The 15699-nt window shown below is 38.2% G+C and overlaps 1 protein-coding gene across 1 annotated transcript in view; it reads right to left on the bottom strand.

Annotated features, from left to right (window-relative positions):
• Positions 1-15699, bottom strand: part of F5 (coagulation factor V) — a 423639-nt gene that overhangs the window by 11407 nt on the left and 396533 nt on the right. The window contains exon 25 of the mRNA XM_053706505.1: positions 660-842. Within this exon, the coding sequence (XP_053562480.1) occupies positions 660-842 (183 nt within the window). The remainder of the gene's footprint in view (positions 1-659; positions 843-15699) is intronic.

Genomic DNA, 15699 nt, shown 5'->3' with positions numbered 1-15699 from the left:
TCTGCCAGTACCCAACTTGCAGAAAAAAATGTTTTTTTTTGTTTCTGGGTTTTTTTTTTCTGTAGTGTAGCTTCCCTAGCCCCACATACCAACCCCCACACCTTGATAGATTGATATTTTTAAAACTTGTATTCCCCTTTTTTTAGCATTTTATTAAACTTTTTGCTGTAGTGTAGCGTTTCCCACCCGCTCCCTCCCCGTGCACGCGCCCGCCCCCGCCCTCCCGTGCCCACGATCCCGCCCCCTCCACATCACTAGTGCCAGCGATGGCCGCCACCCGCCTCCCGGTCCGGCTCCCACCCACCAACGAGGAAAGCCACCAATCTCCGGTGCAGAGAGGGCCACAGAGTGGCTCTCTCTGCACCGGATGGCTTAAAAAGGTTATTGCAGGATGCCTCCATATCGAGGCATCACTGCAATAACCGGAAAGCAGCTGGAAGCGAGCAGGATCGCTTCCAGCTGCTTTCCACACTGAGGACGTGCAGGGTACGTTCTCAGGCGTTAACTGCCTTTTTTCTGAGGACGTACCCTGCACGTCCTCGGTCGTTAAGGGGCTATCTAACCTACATCAGCTTCAAATGCTTGTGCGTCATTTAATGGAGTCAGTTAACAGTATAATGCAGTAAATTAACCATGTTAATACAAAATCAAGATTGTACCTTTTCCATTGAGTTTGGTTGACTGGTGTACGATTTCCATTGCAGACCATTTTCACTGTATTGAACAGAATAGGTTTTTACATACATTTCTGTTGTGAATGACTTGGCACCTTGCGTTACAATTCCTGAAATCCTCTTAGTCCGAAGAAGATCAATCTGTAGCCACTGCTGCTGGTTGTTTGACTGTAGAAAGAAAACACACTCTGTACATGGAATGTTTTCAAGTCCTGTTCTATTGTTCATTACTTTAAAAATGCAGGTTGCCATTGTTTTTAACAACTCTTGTTAAAGGGACCGTAAACACCTTGTAATTACAAGACATTTATGTTGTGATGCTATAGAATAACATATAACATTTTTAAAACTAATTAACATCACCTTGTTTGCTGCAATTCTTTTATCAAAAGCCAAATTCTATCCAACATTTACTTTATTTGTAGGAGCCAATCAGGGCTTTAGTCTGCAGACAAAACAGCTAGCCACGCTCATATTGTTAGTATAAAGTACAATGTTTTGCAGTTGTTATGTGTTAAAGACAATTATAAGGACATATATATATATATATATATATATATATATATATATATATAAAACCAAGTTAGCTTTGAGAAGTCAGCAAGGTGCATTTCCAGCACAATTTTCAGATCTCAATTACATGAAAATGGGAAAAATAAATGAAATTAAAGTATATTGCAAAGCTGTTATGTTATGCATTTTATATAAAAAAAATCTCAAGTTGTAATCCGTTAAAGACATGTTTAATTACTGTCATTATTTTATTGATTGTTTATGTTTGTTTATTTTTCTTAAACCATATGGACACCCATATCCACACACAGAAAATTGACTTATGGACATTTATAACTAGATGTGTGGCACAAACTAAGTTACAATTTAGTTTTTGTTTGTTTGAAAAATAAATCAGCCTATGTCTATGGAAATGGAGCTGCGTCTCCACTCTGTGTAACCGACTTTTATGGAAATAAAGCTGATTTGGAAAAAAAAATAAAAAAATCTCAAGGTGTTTACTGTTCCTTTAAACGGACAGTAAACATCTTAATATTCTTAAATAAAATATTTAGTTATGCTAAATGAAACTACTTTGCTATTTCCCCCCATTATTTATTTTGCCCCTTTTCACGTAATTTAGCTCTGAAAATTAAGCAATTTCTTCTTCTCAGAACACGAAAGGCACCTTGTTGCGTTCTCAAGGCTAGCCCTACTGCATATCTGTCCCTAATTGTTTTTTATCAGATAACAATTGCAAAACAGAGTACTTTATACTAACTGTATAACCGGGGCTAGCCTTGATGTCTGCAGAGTAAAGCTCAGATTAGCTCCTCCATATAAGGCAAATGGTGGGTGGAGTTTTACTATTAAAAAATAATTGCAGCAAAAAGAATGTTAATTTTGTTATTCTATAGCAACACAATAGAAATGTCTTGTAATTATAAGGGGGCCGATTTATCATGGCCCGAATAGGGCCAAATACCCCTGTTTCCGCGTGAGCCTTTAGGCTTGCTGGAAACATGAGTTAAGAAGCATCGGTCTTAAGACCGCTGCTCCTTAACTCGTCTGCTGCCTCTGAGGCTGCGGACATCAATCCGCCCCATTCAAATACGATCGGGCTGATTGACACCCCCTGCTAGCGGCCAATTCACCAGAACTGCTTGTGCAATGCTAAATACCGGCAGCGTATGCTGTCGGCATTCAGCGATGTCTGGCGGACATGATACGCTACAGGGTATCTTGTCCACCAGACATTGATAAATCGGCCCCATGGTGTTTACGGTCCCTTTAAACATAAGTAAAAGAAGACAGTGATACCAAATAAGAGTTAATAAACAAACACAAGTCACTTAAAAGTCATCTTACATAAAGGGACATAGCCAATAGTAGTTACAGGCTAGAAGTATCATAGAGTATATGTAAAAATAATGCTATTGAATGGACACTAAGGCCTAGATTACGAGTGGAGGGCAAAATTGCGCTTTTGCAAGCACGATATTCGTGCTCCACTCAGTAATACCAACGCACACAAATGTGCGCTGGTATTACAAGTTAGGTGCAATGCGAACACGACCTTGCGTTCACATTATATATGCAAGAAATTCCATGCAAAAAACCAAGTCCCATGATTTAACTCTTAGGCTGTTAAGTAGAGGATATCCATTGAAAGAGTTGAAAAACTAGAATCTGAAGTAGCCAATATGGACAGGCATGACCTTTTGACTAATAGTCGTACTACAAAGAATAGAGTCAATTTTAACAATCAAACTTTATTCATTACTAAATTTAGCAGACAGTATCACAATGTCTGCAATATTATTAAGAAAAACTTAACTATTCTAAAAAGAGATGATATACTGTCTAGGATTATGACCAATGGCATAAAATCTATAGCTAAAAAATCACAGACAATAGGAGATATCACAAGGAAAAACTTTGCTGGGAAGCTCCAGCCAAAGCCTAATTGGATTAATCCCAGGGTGGGCTCCTTTAGGTGTGGCCATGTACCATGTAAAAGTTGTCATTATACCACAAGGTCAGACACATTCCAATCACACAGTACAGGGCAAACCTTTCAAATAAGAAATAGAATGGACTGTACATCCCAATTTGTCATTTATTTAATCAATTGTAAATCCTGTGGCCAGCAGTATGTAGGGGTCACAACACACTCTCTTAAAGATCGAATTTGAGAGCACTTATTATCCTTAGATGAGAGAGAACCTAAAACCCCTGTAGCAAAACACTTTAGACTGCATGGACAAGGTTCAAACTTTTTCTCATTTATAGCTATAGATTGCATTGAGATATCCTAGAGGGAGAGATAGATTGCATAGGCTTCTTAAAAAAAGAAGTTTTTTGGATCATAAAACTACAAACTAGGTATCCTGAGGGTATGAATAAAAGACTCGCTGTGGACCTTTTTGTAGAATAAATATAGGCCCATAACAACCATTTCTCTTTACTTTCCGAACCCCTTACTATAGTACATTATCCCATTCCTATACCACCGAGATGTATACACATAAAATAGTTTAGTGGATATCCTCCTCGTTAGAAAGATATTTGTGATTAATACTTTTTACCATTAGCTAGAATTATGAATTAAGAGACAGTAGGGCTTTCTCAGATGTTATGCAAATATTTGTTTGATGATCTGTTGTTTCTTGTCTGACTGATTGCCCTTTTCTTTCTTTCCCCTATCCTTTTATTATTTTTTATTGTAATTATAATTTGCATGTATTTTTTTTAGAACTCATGAAATTGTTGCTATTATGTTTTAGTCTTTTAGTAATTATGAGATTATGTAACAAGAAACATATTCTTTTATCTTTTGTTACTATGTATATGAGTTCTCTGTAGAAAGTATACTTTAAGTATAACCATTTTGCATAGTTAGAGTTTATAGTCTTTTATTGTGATATCAGCTTATGTATGTAGATTTCTATATTGACAGGAGGAGAGTCGTATCTCAGCCAATGGAACATAGCTTTCCATGATGTAATATATTTGGATTGGTTAATGCTGCCCTAGAGATGTGTACTTAAGCCCACCTGTCAATAGAATCACTAGCCTCTGATGAAGCGCATATGCGCATGCTCGAAAGGCGTCAGGTGTTGTCTGACTGTCTACCAGCTATTGCTTGGAAACTCCAAATAAATTGAGCTATTCAGCTTTTGACTGAAATCGTGTTTCCTGCTCTTTTTGATTTATCATATCTTGCGTTCACATTGCCTGGAAGCATTCTGCTCACAAGAGCGCGCTTCCATAGGGTCCAATGGGAGCCTCGTTCTGATGCCGTGAGACACGGCAGAGAACCTAGCACAGCGCAGGGCAGCAAATTTAAAATATATATGAATATATACAGTACATATATATTTATGTGTTTATATTTGTATATACACATATTAACACACATATATATATATATATATATATATATATATATATATATATAGTTTAAAACAGATTACCCATAAACTGCTATGTAAAGGTACACCCCACATCACTTCACTTTAACCCCTCGTCATAACTACTTCATGCAGGTTTTTATGGAAAAAAAAGATGCTACAATTTTTTTATTTTGAGAAAGGAACTGTCAGCTTTATTTGAGGGGAAGTTGGGGGACATTTTTTTAATTAACCAGAAGTCTATATGGACAAATTTGCCCCTTATTAGGCGTACGTTAAAATAGCGTTCCACTTGTAATCTAGCCCTAAATTTTTATTTTATTTATAGTGTACTTCTTACATTGCAGTACCTAAATATTGTGCAAAATCGCTGGTTAAATTTAAGTTAAAGGGAGAGTCTACTTGAACATTTGTTTCAAAAAATAGATAATCCCTTTATTACCCATTCCCCAGTTTTGCATAACCAACACGGTAACATTAATATATGTTTTACCTCTGTGATTTCCTTGTATCTAAGCCTCTGCAGACTGTCCCCTTATCTCAGTGCTATTAACAAACTTGTCTTTTAGCCACTTTATGTTGGTTCCTGCATAACTCCACGAGAGTGAGCACAATGTTATCTATATGACACACATGAACCTGCACTGTCTGGTTGTGAAAAGCTAATAAAATTCATTGATAAGAGGCTGTCTGCAAAGTTGGGCAGAGATTTAGAGGTTTATGTTTATTAACTTGAACAGCCACCCCTAGTCTAAAACTATTTTTTCTCTTTTTAAGCAGGGCTATACCTCCCACACGCTCCTGTTTTTGTAGCTCCTACTGTTAAAAGACAGGCTGTGAATTAGTAAAAGCTGTTGAAGCTCATAAGTGCGAGTGTGTGATGTTGTTCTATGGGGCAGAAGGTATGGCTCCTGATTGACTAGGAGCCAAGTAATTAAACACACATGGGAGTGCTAGATTTCTATCTAAAGGGACATCTTACCCATATGCTAAATCACTATGAAGTAATGTGCCATATATGTTAAAAACTTACATATCACATGAATGGGTCTATATTTAAAAGGAAGATATTGTACCACAAGGTTTCCTCAGTAGCCAATCCCATTGTAGAGTGACTACAATTAGAATGCTTGTCCCAGGACTAAAAAAGAGGCATGCATCTGGCATGTGCAGGCACTCTCGCACGATAATGGTAAAATTCCACAAGAATCTCATGAGAGCTCAATAAAGTGCTAAAAGTCTATTCACTTATACTATAGTACATATAATATTAGATGAAGGGATCATCAAGGTTTGTTTTTAAATCAAACAAAAATAGCAAAACTGCTCTCTGTAACACAAAAAATTATCAAGTGGGGTTTATTTTAGTAAACGTATATACAAAAACACAAACTCAAAGAGCGAGAAATAAATAAAGCCTCATTCTCTCTGTGGGAGATAGCAGATAAATGTTTTTTGTGTGTACTGAGCATATACAGTTGTATGAAAAAAGTTTAGGCACCCCTGACAATTTCCATGATTTTCATTTATAAATAATTGGGTGTTTGGATCAGCAATTTCATTTTGATCTATCAAATAACTGAAGGACACAGTAATATTTCATTAGTGAAATGAGGTTTATTGGATTAACAGAAAATGTGCAATATGCATCAAAACAAAAGTAGACAAGTGCATAAATTTGGGCACCCCAACAGAAATATTGCATCAATATTTAGTAGAGCCTCCTTTAGCAGAAATAACAGCCTCTAGACGCTTCCTATAGCCTGTAATGAGTGTCTGGATTCTGGATCAAGGTATTTTGGACCATTCCTCCTTGCAAAACATCTCCAGTTCAGTTAGGTTTGATGGTTGACGAGCATGGACAGATCAAATCACCCCAAAGATTTTCAATGATATTCAGGTCTGGGGACTGGGATGGCCATTCCAGAACATTGTACTTGTTCCTCTGCATAAATGCCAGAGTAGATTTTGGGTCGTTGTCTTGTTGAAATATCCAGCCCCGGCATAGCTTCAACTTTGTGACTGATTCCTCAACATTATTCTCAAGTATCTGCTGATATTGAGTGGAATACATGTTACCCTTAACTTTAACAAGATTCCCAGTACCGGCACTGGCCACACAGCATGATGGAACATCCACCAAATTTTACTGTGGGTAGCAAGTGTTTGTCTTGGAATGCTGTGTTCTTTTGCCGCCATGCATAACGCCCCTTGTTATGATCAAATAACTCAATCTTTGTTTCATCAGTCCACAGCACCTTCTTCCAAAATGAAGCTGGCTTCTCCAAATGTGTGTTTGCATACCTCAAGCAACTCTGTTTGTGGTGTGTGTGCACAAAAGGCTTCTTCCGCATCACTCTCCCATACAGTTTCTTCTTGTGCAAAGTGTGCTGAATTGTTGAACGATGCACAGTGACACCATCTGCAGCAAGATGATGTTGTAGGTCTTTGTAGGTGGTCTATTGGCTGTTTTTGACTGTTCTCACATCCTTTGCCTTTCCAATAGTTTACTTGGCCTGCCACTTCTGGCCTTAACAAGAACTGTGCCTGTGGTCTTCTATTTCATCACTATGTTCCTCACAGTGGACACTGACAACTTAAATCTCTGCGATAGCTTTTTGTAACCTTCCCCTAAACCATATTGTTGAACAATCTTTGTTTTCATGTCATTTGAGAGTTGTTTTGAGGCCCCCATGTTGCCACTCTTCAGAGGAGAGTCAAAGAGAACAACAACTTGCAATTTTCCACCTTAAATACCTTTTCTCATGATTGGATGCACCTGTCTATGAAGTTCATGGTTTAATGGGCTCACCAAACCAATTTTGTGTTCCAATTAATCAGTGCTAGGTAGTTACAGGTATTCAAATCAACAAAATGACAAGGGTGCCCACATTTATGCACCTGTCTAATGTCCTTTGGATGCATATTGCACATTTTCTGTTAATCCAATAAACCTCATTTCACTACTGAAATATTACTGTGTCCTTTAGTTATTTGATAGATCAAAATGAAATTGCTGATCCAAACACCCAATTATTTATAAATGAAAATCATGGAAATTGTCAGGGGTGCCTAAACTTTTGCATACAACTGTGTATTACATTTCTTAAATGCCCATAATACTGTTGTAAAACCACTGTAATACATTTAAGACATACTTGTCATTTTTTCCATTATGTATATGAACCCTAATAATATTGGTAGATGAAATAAAAATGTGTTACAATATTCAGAAATGTGGTAAAAAATTATTTATTATGTCACTTCATGAAAAAGGATTTTTTTTTTTGCCATAGTAATGACCAGAAATTTATAGATTTGCATACAGGTATATTCATACCTCTTTACCTTATATCTGAAACAATACATAACTATTATGTGATTAATATAACCGTGGGAATTTTATTGTACACAGATCAAAGCTAAAGTATTGTGTGTTTAACAGTGCAGTTTATAAAGTAATCTAGTCAAAGTTACTGTAGTTATTTAACCCCTTAGTGACCAGACCACTTTTCCATTTGTTGACCGTTTGGGACCAGGGCTATTTTTAAATTTCTGTGGTGTTTGTGTTTATCTGTAATTTTCCTCTTACTCATTTACTGTACCCACACATATTATATACCTTTTTTCTCGCCATTAAATTGACTTTCAAAAGATACCATTATTTTCATCATATCTTAGAATTTACTATATTTTTTTTTAAATAAAATATGAGTAAAAAATTGAAAAAAAAAAAAAACACACACACTTTTTCTAATTTTGACCCCCAAAATCTGTTGCACACCTACAACCACCAAAAAACACCCATGCTAAATAGTTTCTAAATTTTGTCCTGAGTTTAGAAATATCCAATGTTTACATGTTCTTTGCGTTTTTTTTGCAAGTTATAGGGCAATAAGTACAAGTAGCACTTTGCTATTTCAAAACCATTTTTTTTTCTTCAAAATTAGCCATAGTTACATTGGAACACTGATATCTGTCAGTAATCACTGAATATTCCTTGAAATGTATATACTTTCTTTTAGTGGACAACCCAAAATATTGATCTAGGCCCATTTTGGTATATTTCATGCCACCATTTCACCGCCAAAGGCAATCAAATAAAAAAAAATTGTTAACTTTTTCACAAACTTTAGGTTTCTCACTGAAATTATTTACAAACAGCTTGTGCAATTGTGGCACAAATGGTTGTAAATGCTTCTCTTGGATCCCCTTTTTTCAGAAATAGACATTTATGGCTTTGGCATTACTTTTTGGTAATTAGAAGGCAGCTAAATGCCGCTGCGCACCACACATGTATTATGTCCAGCAGTGAAAGGGTTACTTAGGCAGCTTGTAGGGTTAAATTTAGCTTTAGTGTAGTAGACAACCCAACGTATTGATCTAGGCCCATTTTGGTATATTTCATGCCACCAGTTCACCTTCAAATGCGATCAAATAAAAAAAAAATCATTACGTTTTTCACAATTTTAGGTTTCTCACTGAAATTATTTACAAACAGAGCAATCATGGCACAAATGTTTGTAAATGCTTCTCTGGGATCCCCTTTGTTCAGAAATAGCAGACATATATGGCTTTGGCATTGCTTTTTGGTAATTAGAAGGCCGCAAAATGCTGCTGCGCACCACACTTGTATTATGCCCAGTAGTTATGGGGTTAATTAGGTAGCTTGTAGGGTTAATTTTAGCTTAAGTGTAGAGATCAGCCTCCCACCTGACACATCCCACCCCTGATCCCTCCCTAACTCCCTCAAACAGCTCCCTTCCCTCCCCCACAATTGTCACTGCCATCTTAAATACTGGCAGAAACTCTGCCAGTAATAAAATAAAAGGCTTTCTTTTCTTTTTTTAGTTATTCTGCAGTGTTGGATCCCCCCTTAGCCCCCAACCTCCCTGATACCCCCCAAACAGCTCTCTAACCCTCCCCCCTCTACCTAGTTGCTGCCACCTTGGGTACTTGCAGCTGTCTGCCAGTACCCAGTTTGCTGAAAAAAACTGTATTTTTTACTAATTTTATCTTAAAAATAAATTTTCTGTAGTGTAGCTGCCCCCCTCAATCCCCCCTCCCTCTCCCAGATCCCTTGCCAAATATTGATTCCACCCACACTCCCTCCTTCTCATAGATGACTTGTCTCATGCATACTTGTGTCATGTTCCGGTGTATATGCACTCAGGACACAGACCCTCGGGCAGTGGTAGGGAATTGGAGACACCGACCCCTGACCCGAGGAAGAGTATCCTGGTCGTGGATAGATGATATTCTGTGATTCATAGTTGCAAGAAGTTATTGTAGAATTCATGGAGAGTGCAACATATGTATACAATATATTCTGGCTTCACTGTGACTTATAGTTAGTTAATAGGAGTAGCTGCAGGATTCATGAGAGAAAAATATAGCAATGTAGGATGTTCAGGCTTCAGAGTAAACTGGTAGGAGATTGACTCATAGATGCAAACTAACGCCTAGATTTAGAGTTCTGCGTTAGCCGTCAAAAGCAGCGTTAAGGGGTCCTAACGCTGCTTTTGGCCACCCGCTGGTATTTAGAGTCAGGCAGGAAAGGGTCTACCGCTCACTTCCCTACCGCGATTCCAGGCTACCGCAGATTCCCTTACGCCAATTGCGTATCCTATCTTTTCAATGGGATCTGCCTAACGCTGGTATTTGTAGTCTTGGGAGAAGTGAACGGTAGAGCCTCTACCGACAAGACTCCAGCCGCAAAAAAAAAGTCAGTAGTTAAGAGCTTTATGGGCTAACGCCGGAATATAAAGCTCCTAACTACTGTGCTCTAAAGTACACTAACACCCATAAACTACCTATGTACCCCTAAACCGAGGCCCCCCCACATTGCCGCTACTCTAATAAAATGTTTTAACCCCTAATCTGTCGACCGGCCATCGCCGCCACCTACGTTATACTTATGAACCCCTAATCTGCTGCCCCTAACATCGCCGACCCGTATATTATATTTATTAACCCCTAATCTGCCCCCCCACGTTAACTAAGTACAAAAGCTATTAAATAGTTAATAACTATTTAATAGCTACTAGGTTAAAATAAGTACAAAATTACCTGTAAAATAAATCCTAACCTAAGTTACAATTAAACCTAACACTACACTATCATTAAATTAATTAAATTAATTACCTACAATTAAATACAATTAAATAAACTATTCTAGAATACAAAAAAAACAAAACACTAAGGCCTAGATTTAGAGTTTGGCGGTAGCCGTCAAAACCAGATTTAGAGGCTCCTAACGCTGGTTTTTACCGCCCGCTGGTATTTGGAGTCAGTCATGAAAGGGTCTAATGCTCACTTTGCAGCCGCGACTTTTCCATACCGCAGATCCCCCTACGCCATTTGCGTATCCTATCTTTTCAATGGGATCTTTCTAACGCCGGTATTTAGAGTTGTGGCTGAAGTAAGCGTTAAAAATCTAACGACAAAACTCCAGCCGCCCAAAAAAGTCAGTAGTTAAGAGCTTTCTGGGCTAACGCCGGTTTATAAAGCTCTTAACTATTGTGCTCTAAAGTACACTAACACCCATAAACTACCTATACACCGAGGTCCCCCCACATCGCCGCCACTCTATTAAAAGGTTTTAACCCCTAATCTGCCGCTCCGTACACCGCTGCCAGCTACGTTGTCCCTATGTACCCCTAATCTGCTGCCCCTAACATCACCGTCCACTGTTATATTTATTAACCCCTAAACTGCCGCCCCCGCTATCGCTGACACCTGCATATTATTATTAACCCCTAATCTGCCTCTCCGTACACCGACGCAACCTACATTATCCCTATGTACCCCTAATCTGCTGCCCCTAACACCGCCGACCCCTATATTATATTTATTAACCCCTAATCTGCCGCCCCCAACGTCGCCTCCACCTACCTACAATTATTAACCCCTAATCTGCCGACCGGATCTCACCGCTACTATAATAAATGTATTAACCCCTAAAGCTAAATCTAACCCTAACCCTAACACCCCCCTAAGTTAAATATAATTTAAATCTAACGAAATAAATTAACTCTTATTAAATAACTTATTCCTATTTAAAGCTAAATACTTACCTGTAAAATAAACCCTAATATAGCTACAATATAAATTATAATTATATTGTAGCTATTTTAGGATTAATATTTATTTTACAAGCAACTTTGTAATTATATTAACCAGGTACAATAGCTATTAAATAGTTAATAACTATTTAATAGTTACCTAGTTAAAATAATTACAAAATTACCTGTAAAATAAATCCTAACACTACACTATCAATAAATTAATTAAATACAATACCTACAATTATCTACAATTAAACCTAACACTACACTATCAATAAATTAATTAAATACAATATCTACAAATAAATACAATGAAATAAACTAACTAAAGTACAAAAAATAAAAAAGAACTAAGTTACAAAAAATAAAAAAATATTTACAAACATTAGAAAAACATTACAACAATTTTAAACTAATTACACCTACTCTAAGCCCCCTAATAAAATAACAATGCCCCCCAAAATAAAAAAATGCCCTACCCTATTCTAAATTAAAAAAGTTCAAAGCTCTTTTACCTTACCAGCCCTGAAAAGGGCCCTTTGCGGGGCATGCCCCAAAGAATTCAGCTCTTTTGCCTGTAAAAAAAACACATACAATACCCCCCCCCAATATTACAACCCACCACCCACATACCCCTAATCTAACCCAAACTTCCCTTAAATAAACCTAACACTAAGCCCCTGAAGATCTTCCTACCTTATCTTCACCTCGCCGGGTATCACACCAATCTGTCCTGGCTCCGATGTCTTGATCCAAGCCCAAGCGGGGGGCTGAAGATGTCCATGATCCGGCTGAAGTCTTCATCCAAGCGGGAGCTGAAGAGGTCCATGATCCGACTGAAGTCTTCTATCAACGGCATCTTCAATCTTCTTTCTTCCGGATCCATGTTCATCCCGCCGACGCGGAACATCCATCTTCATCGACGACTTCCCGACGAATGATGGTTCCTTTAAGGGACGTCATCCAAGATCGGAACAGCCAATAGAATGCAAGCTCAATCTGATTGGCTGATCGGATCAGCCAATCGGATTGAACTTGATTCTGATTGGCTGATTCCATCAGCCAATCAGAATTTTCCTACCTTAATTCTGATTGGCTGATAGAATCCTATCAGCCAATCGGAATTCGAGGGACGCCATCTTGGATGATGTCCCTTAAAGGAACCGTCATTCGCCGGGAAGTCGTCGGTGAAGATGGATGGATCCGCGCTGGAGGTCTTGAAGATCAGCCGGTCGTCATCGGATTGAAGAACATAGAAGATGCGGCTTGGATGAAGATGTTTGCCGGTCCGGATGTCCTCTTCTGCCCGCTTAGATCAAGACTTCAGCCGGAGGATGGACGTCACTCTTCAGCCCCCGCTTGGGCTTGGATCAAGATTTCGGAGGCTTGGATCAAGACTTCGGTGAACGGATCGGTGAACCTGGCATGGTGAAGATAAGGTAGGAAGATCTTCAGGGGCTTAGTGCAAGGTTTATTTAAGGGGGGTTTGGGTTAGATTAGGGGTATGTGGGTGGTGGGTTGTAATGTTGGGGGGGGGGTATTGTATGTTTTTTTTACAGGCAAAAGAGCTGAATTATTTGAGGCATGCCCCGCAAATGGCCCTTTTCAGGGCTGGTAAGGTAAAAGAGCTTTGAACTTTTTTAATTTAGAATAGGGTAGGGCATTTTTTTATTTTGGGGGTCTTTGTTATTTTATTAGGGGGCTTAGAGTAGGTGTAATTAGTTTAAAATTGTTGTAATATTTTTCTAATGTTTGTAAATATTTTTTTATTTTTTGTAACTTAGTTCTTTTTTATTTTTTGTACTTTAGTTAGTTTATTTAATTGTAGTTATTTGTAGGTATTGTATTTAATTAATTTATTGATAATGTTTAATTGTAACTTAGGTTAGGATTTATTTTACAGGTAATTTTGTAATTATTTGAACTATTTTAGCTATTAAATAGTTATTAACTATTTAATAGCTATTGTACCTGGTTAAAATAAATACAAAGTTGCCTGTAAAATAAATATTAATCCTAAAATAGCTACAATATAATTATAATCGGAACAGCCAATAGAATGCAAGCTCAATCTGATTGGCTGATCGGATCAGCCAATCGGATTGAACTTGATTCTGATTGGCTGATTCCATCAGCCAATCAGAATTTTCCTACCTTAATTCTGATTGGCTGATAGAATCCTATCAGCCAATCGGAATTCGAGGGACGCCATCTTGGATGATGTCCCTTAAAGGAACCGTCATTCGCCGGGAAGTCGTCGGTGAAGATGGATGGATCCGCGCTGGAGGTCTTGAAGATCAGCCGGTCGTCATCGGATTGAAGAACATAGAAGATGCGGCTTGGATGAAGATGTTTGCCGGTCCGGATGTCCTCTTCTGCCCGCTTAGATCAAGACTTCAGCCGGAGGATGGACGTCACTCTTCAGCCCCCGCTTGGGCTTGGATCAAGATTTCGGAGGCTTGGATCAAGACTTCAGTGAACGGATCGGTGAACCTGGCATGGTGAAGATAAGGTAGGAAGATCTTCAGGGGCTTAGTGCAAGGTTTATTTAAGGGGGGTTTGGGTTAGATTAGGGGTATGTGGGTGGTGGGTTGTAATGTTGGGGGGGGGGTATTGTATGTTTTTTTTACAGGCAAAAGAGCTGAATTATTTGAGGCATGCCCCGCAAATGGCCCTTTTCAGGGCTGGTAAGGTAAAAGAGCTTTGAACTTTTTTAATTTAGAATAGGGTAGGGCATTTTTTTATTTTGGGGGTCTTTGTTATTTTATTAGGGGGCTTAGAGTAGGTGTAATTAGTTTAAAATTGTTGTAATATTTTTCTAATGTTTGTAAATATTTTTTTATTTTTTGTAACTTAGTTCTTTTTTATTTTTTGTACTTTAGTTAGTTTATTTAATTGTAGTTATTTGTAGGTATTGTATTTAATTAATTTATTGATAATGTTTAATTGTAACTTAGGTTAGGATTTATTTTACAGGTAATTTTGTAATTATTTGAACTATTTTAGCTATTAAATAGTTATTAACTATTTAATAGCTATTGTACCTGGTTAAAATAAATACAAAGTTGCCTGTAAAATAAATATTAATCCTAAAATAGCTACAATATAATTATAATTTATATTGTAGCTATATTAGGATTTATTTTACAGGTAAGTATTTAGCTTTAAATAGGAATAATTTATTTAATAAGAGTTAATTTATTTAGTTAGATTTAAATTATATTTAACTTAGGGGGGTGTTAGTGTTAGGGTTAGACTTAGCTTTAAGGGTTAATCCATTTATTAGAGTAGCGGCGGGATCGGGTCGGCAGATTAGGGGTTAATTATTGTAGGTGGCTGGCGGCGACGTTATGGGGGGCAGATTAGGGGTTAATAAATATAATATAGGGGTCGGCGGTGTTAGGGGCAGCAGATTAGGGGTACATAACTATAATGTATGTTGCGGCGGTGTACGGAGCGGCAGATTAGGGGTTAATAATAATATGCAGGTGTCAGCGATAGCGGGGGGCAGCAGATTAGGGGTTAATAAATATAACATAGTGGTCGGCGATGTTAGGGGCAGCAGATTAGGGGTACATAGGGATAACGTAGCTGGCGGCAGTGTACGGAGCGGCAGATTAGGGGTTAATAATAATATGCAGGGGTCAGCGATAGCGGGGGCGGCAGATTAGGGGTTAATAAGTGTAAGGTTAGGGGTGTTTAGACTCGGGGTTCATGTTAGGGTGTTAGGTGCAGACTTAGGAAGTGTTTCCCTATAGGAAACGATGTAGCTGCGTTAGGAGCTGAACGCTGCTTTTTTGCAGGTGTTAGTTTTTTTTCAGCTCAAACTGCCCAATTGTTTCCTATGGGGGAATTGTGCACGAGCACGTTTTTGAAGCTGGCCGCGTCCGTAAGCAACGCTGGTATCTAGAGTTGCAGTGGCGGTAAATATGCTCTACGCTCCCTTTTTGGAGCCTAACGCAGCCCTTCTGTGAACTGTAAATACCAGCGGTATTTAAAAGGTGCGGGAGAAAAAAAGCATGCGTAGCTAACGCACCCCTTTGGCCGCAGAAC

The sequence above is a fragment of the Bombina bombina genome, chromosome 3, assembly GCF_027579735.1.
Source record: "Bombina bombina isolate aBomBom1 chromosome 3, aBomBom1.pri, whole genome shotgun sequence".
In the NCBI taxonomy this organism is placed as follows: Eukaryota; Metazoa; Chordata; class Amphibia; order Anura; family Bombinatoridae; genus Bombina; species Bombina bombina.
This window is presented reverse-complemented; position numbering and strand designations above follow the sequence as displayed.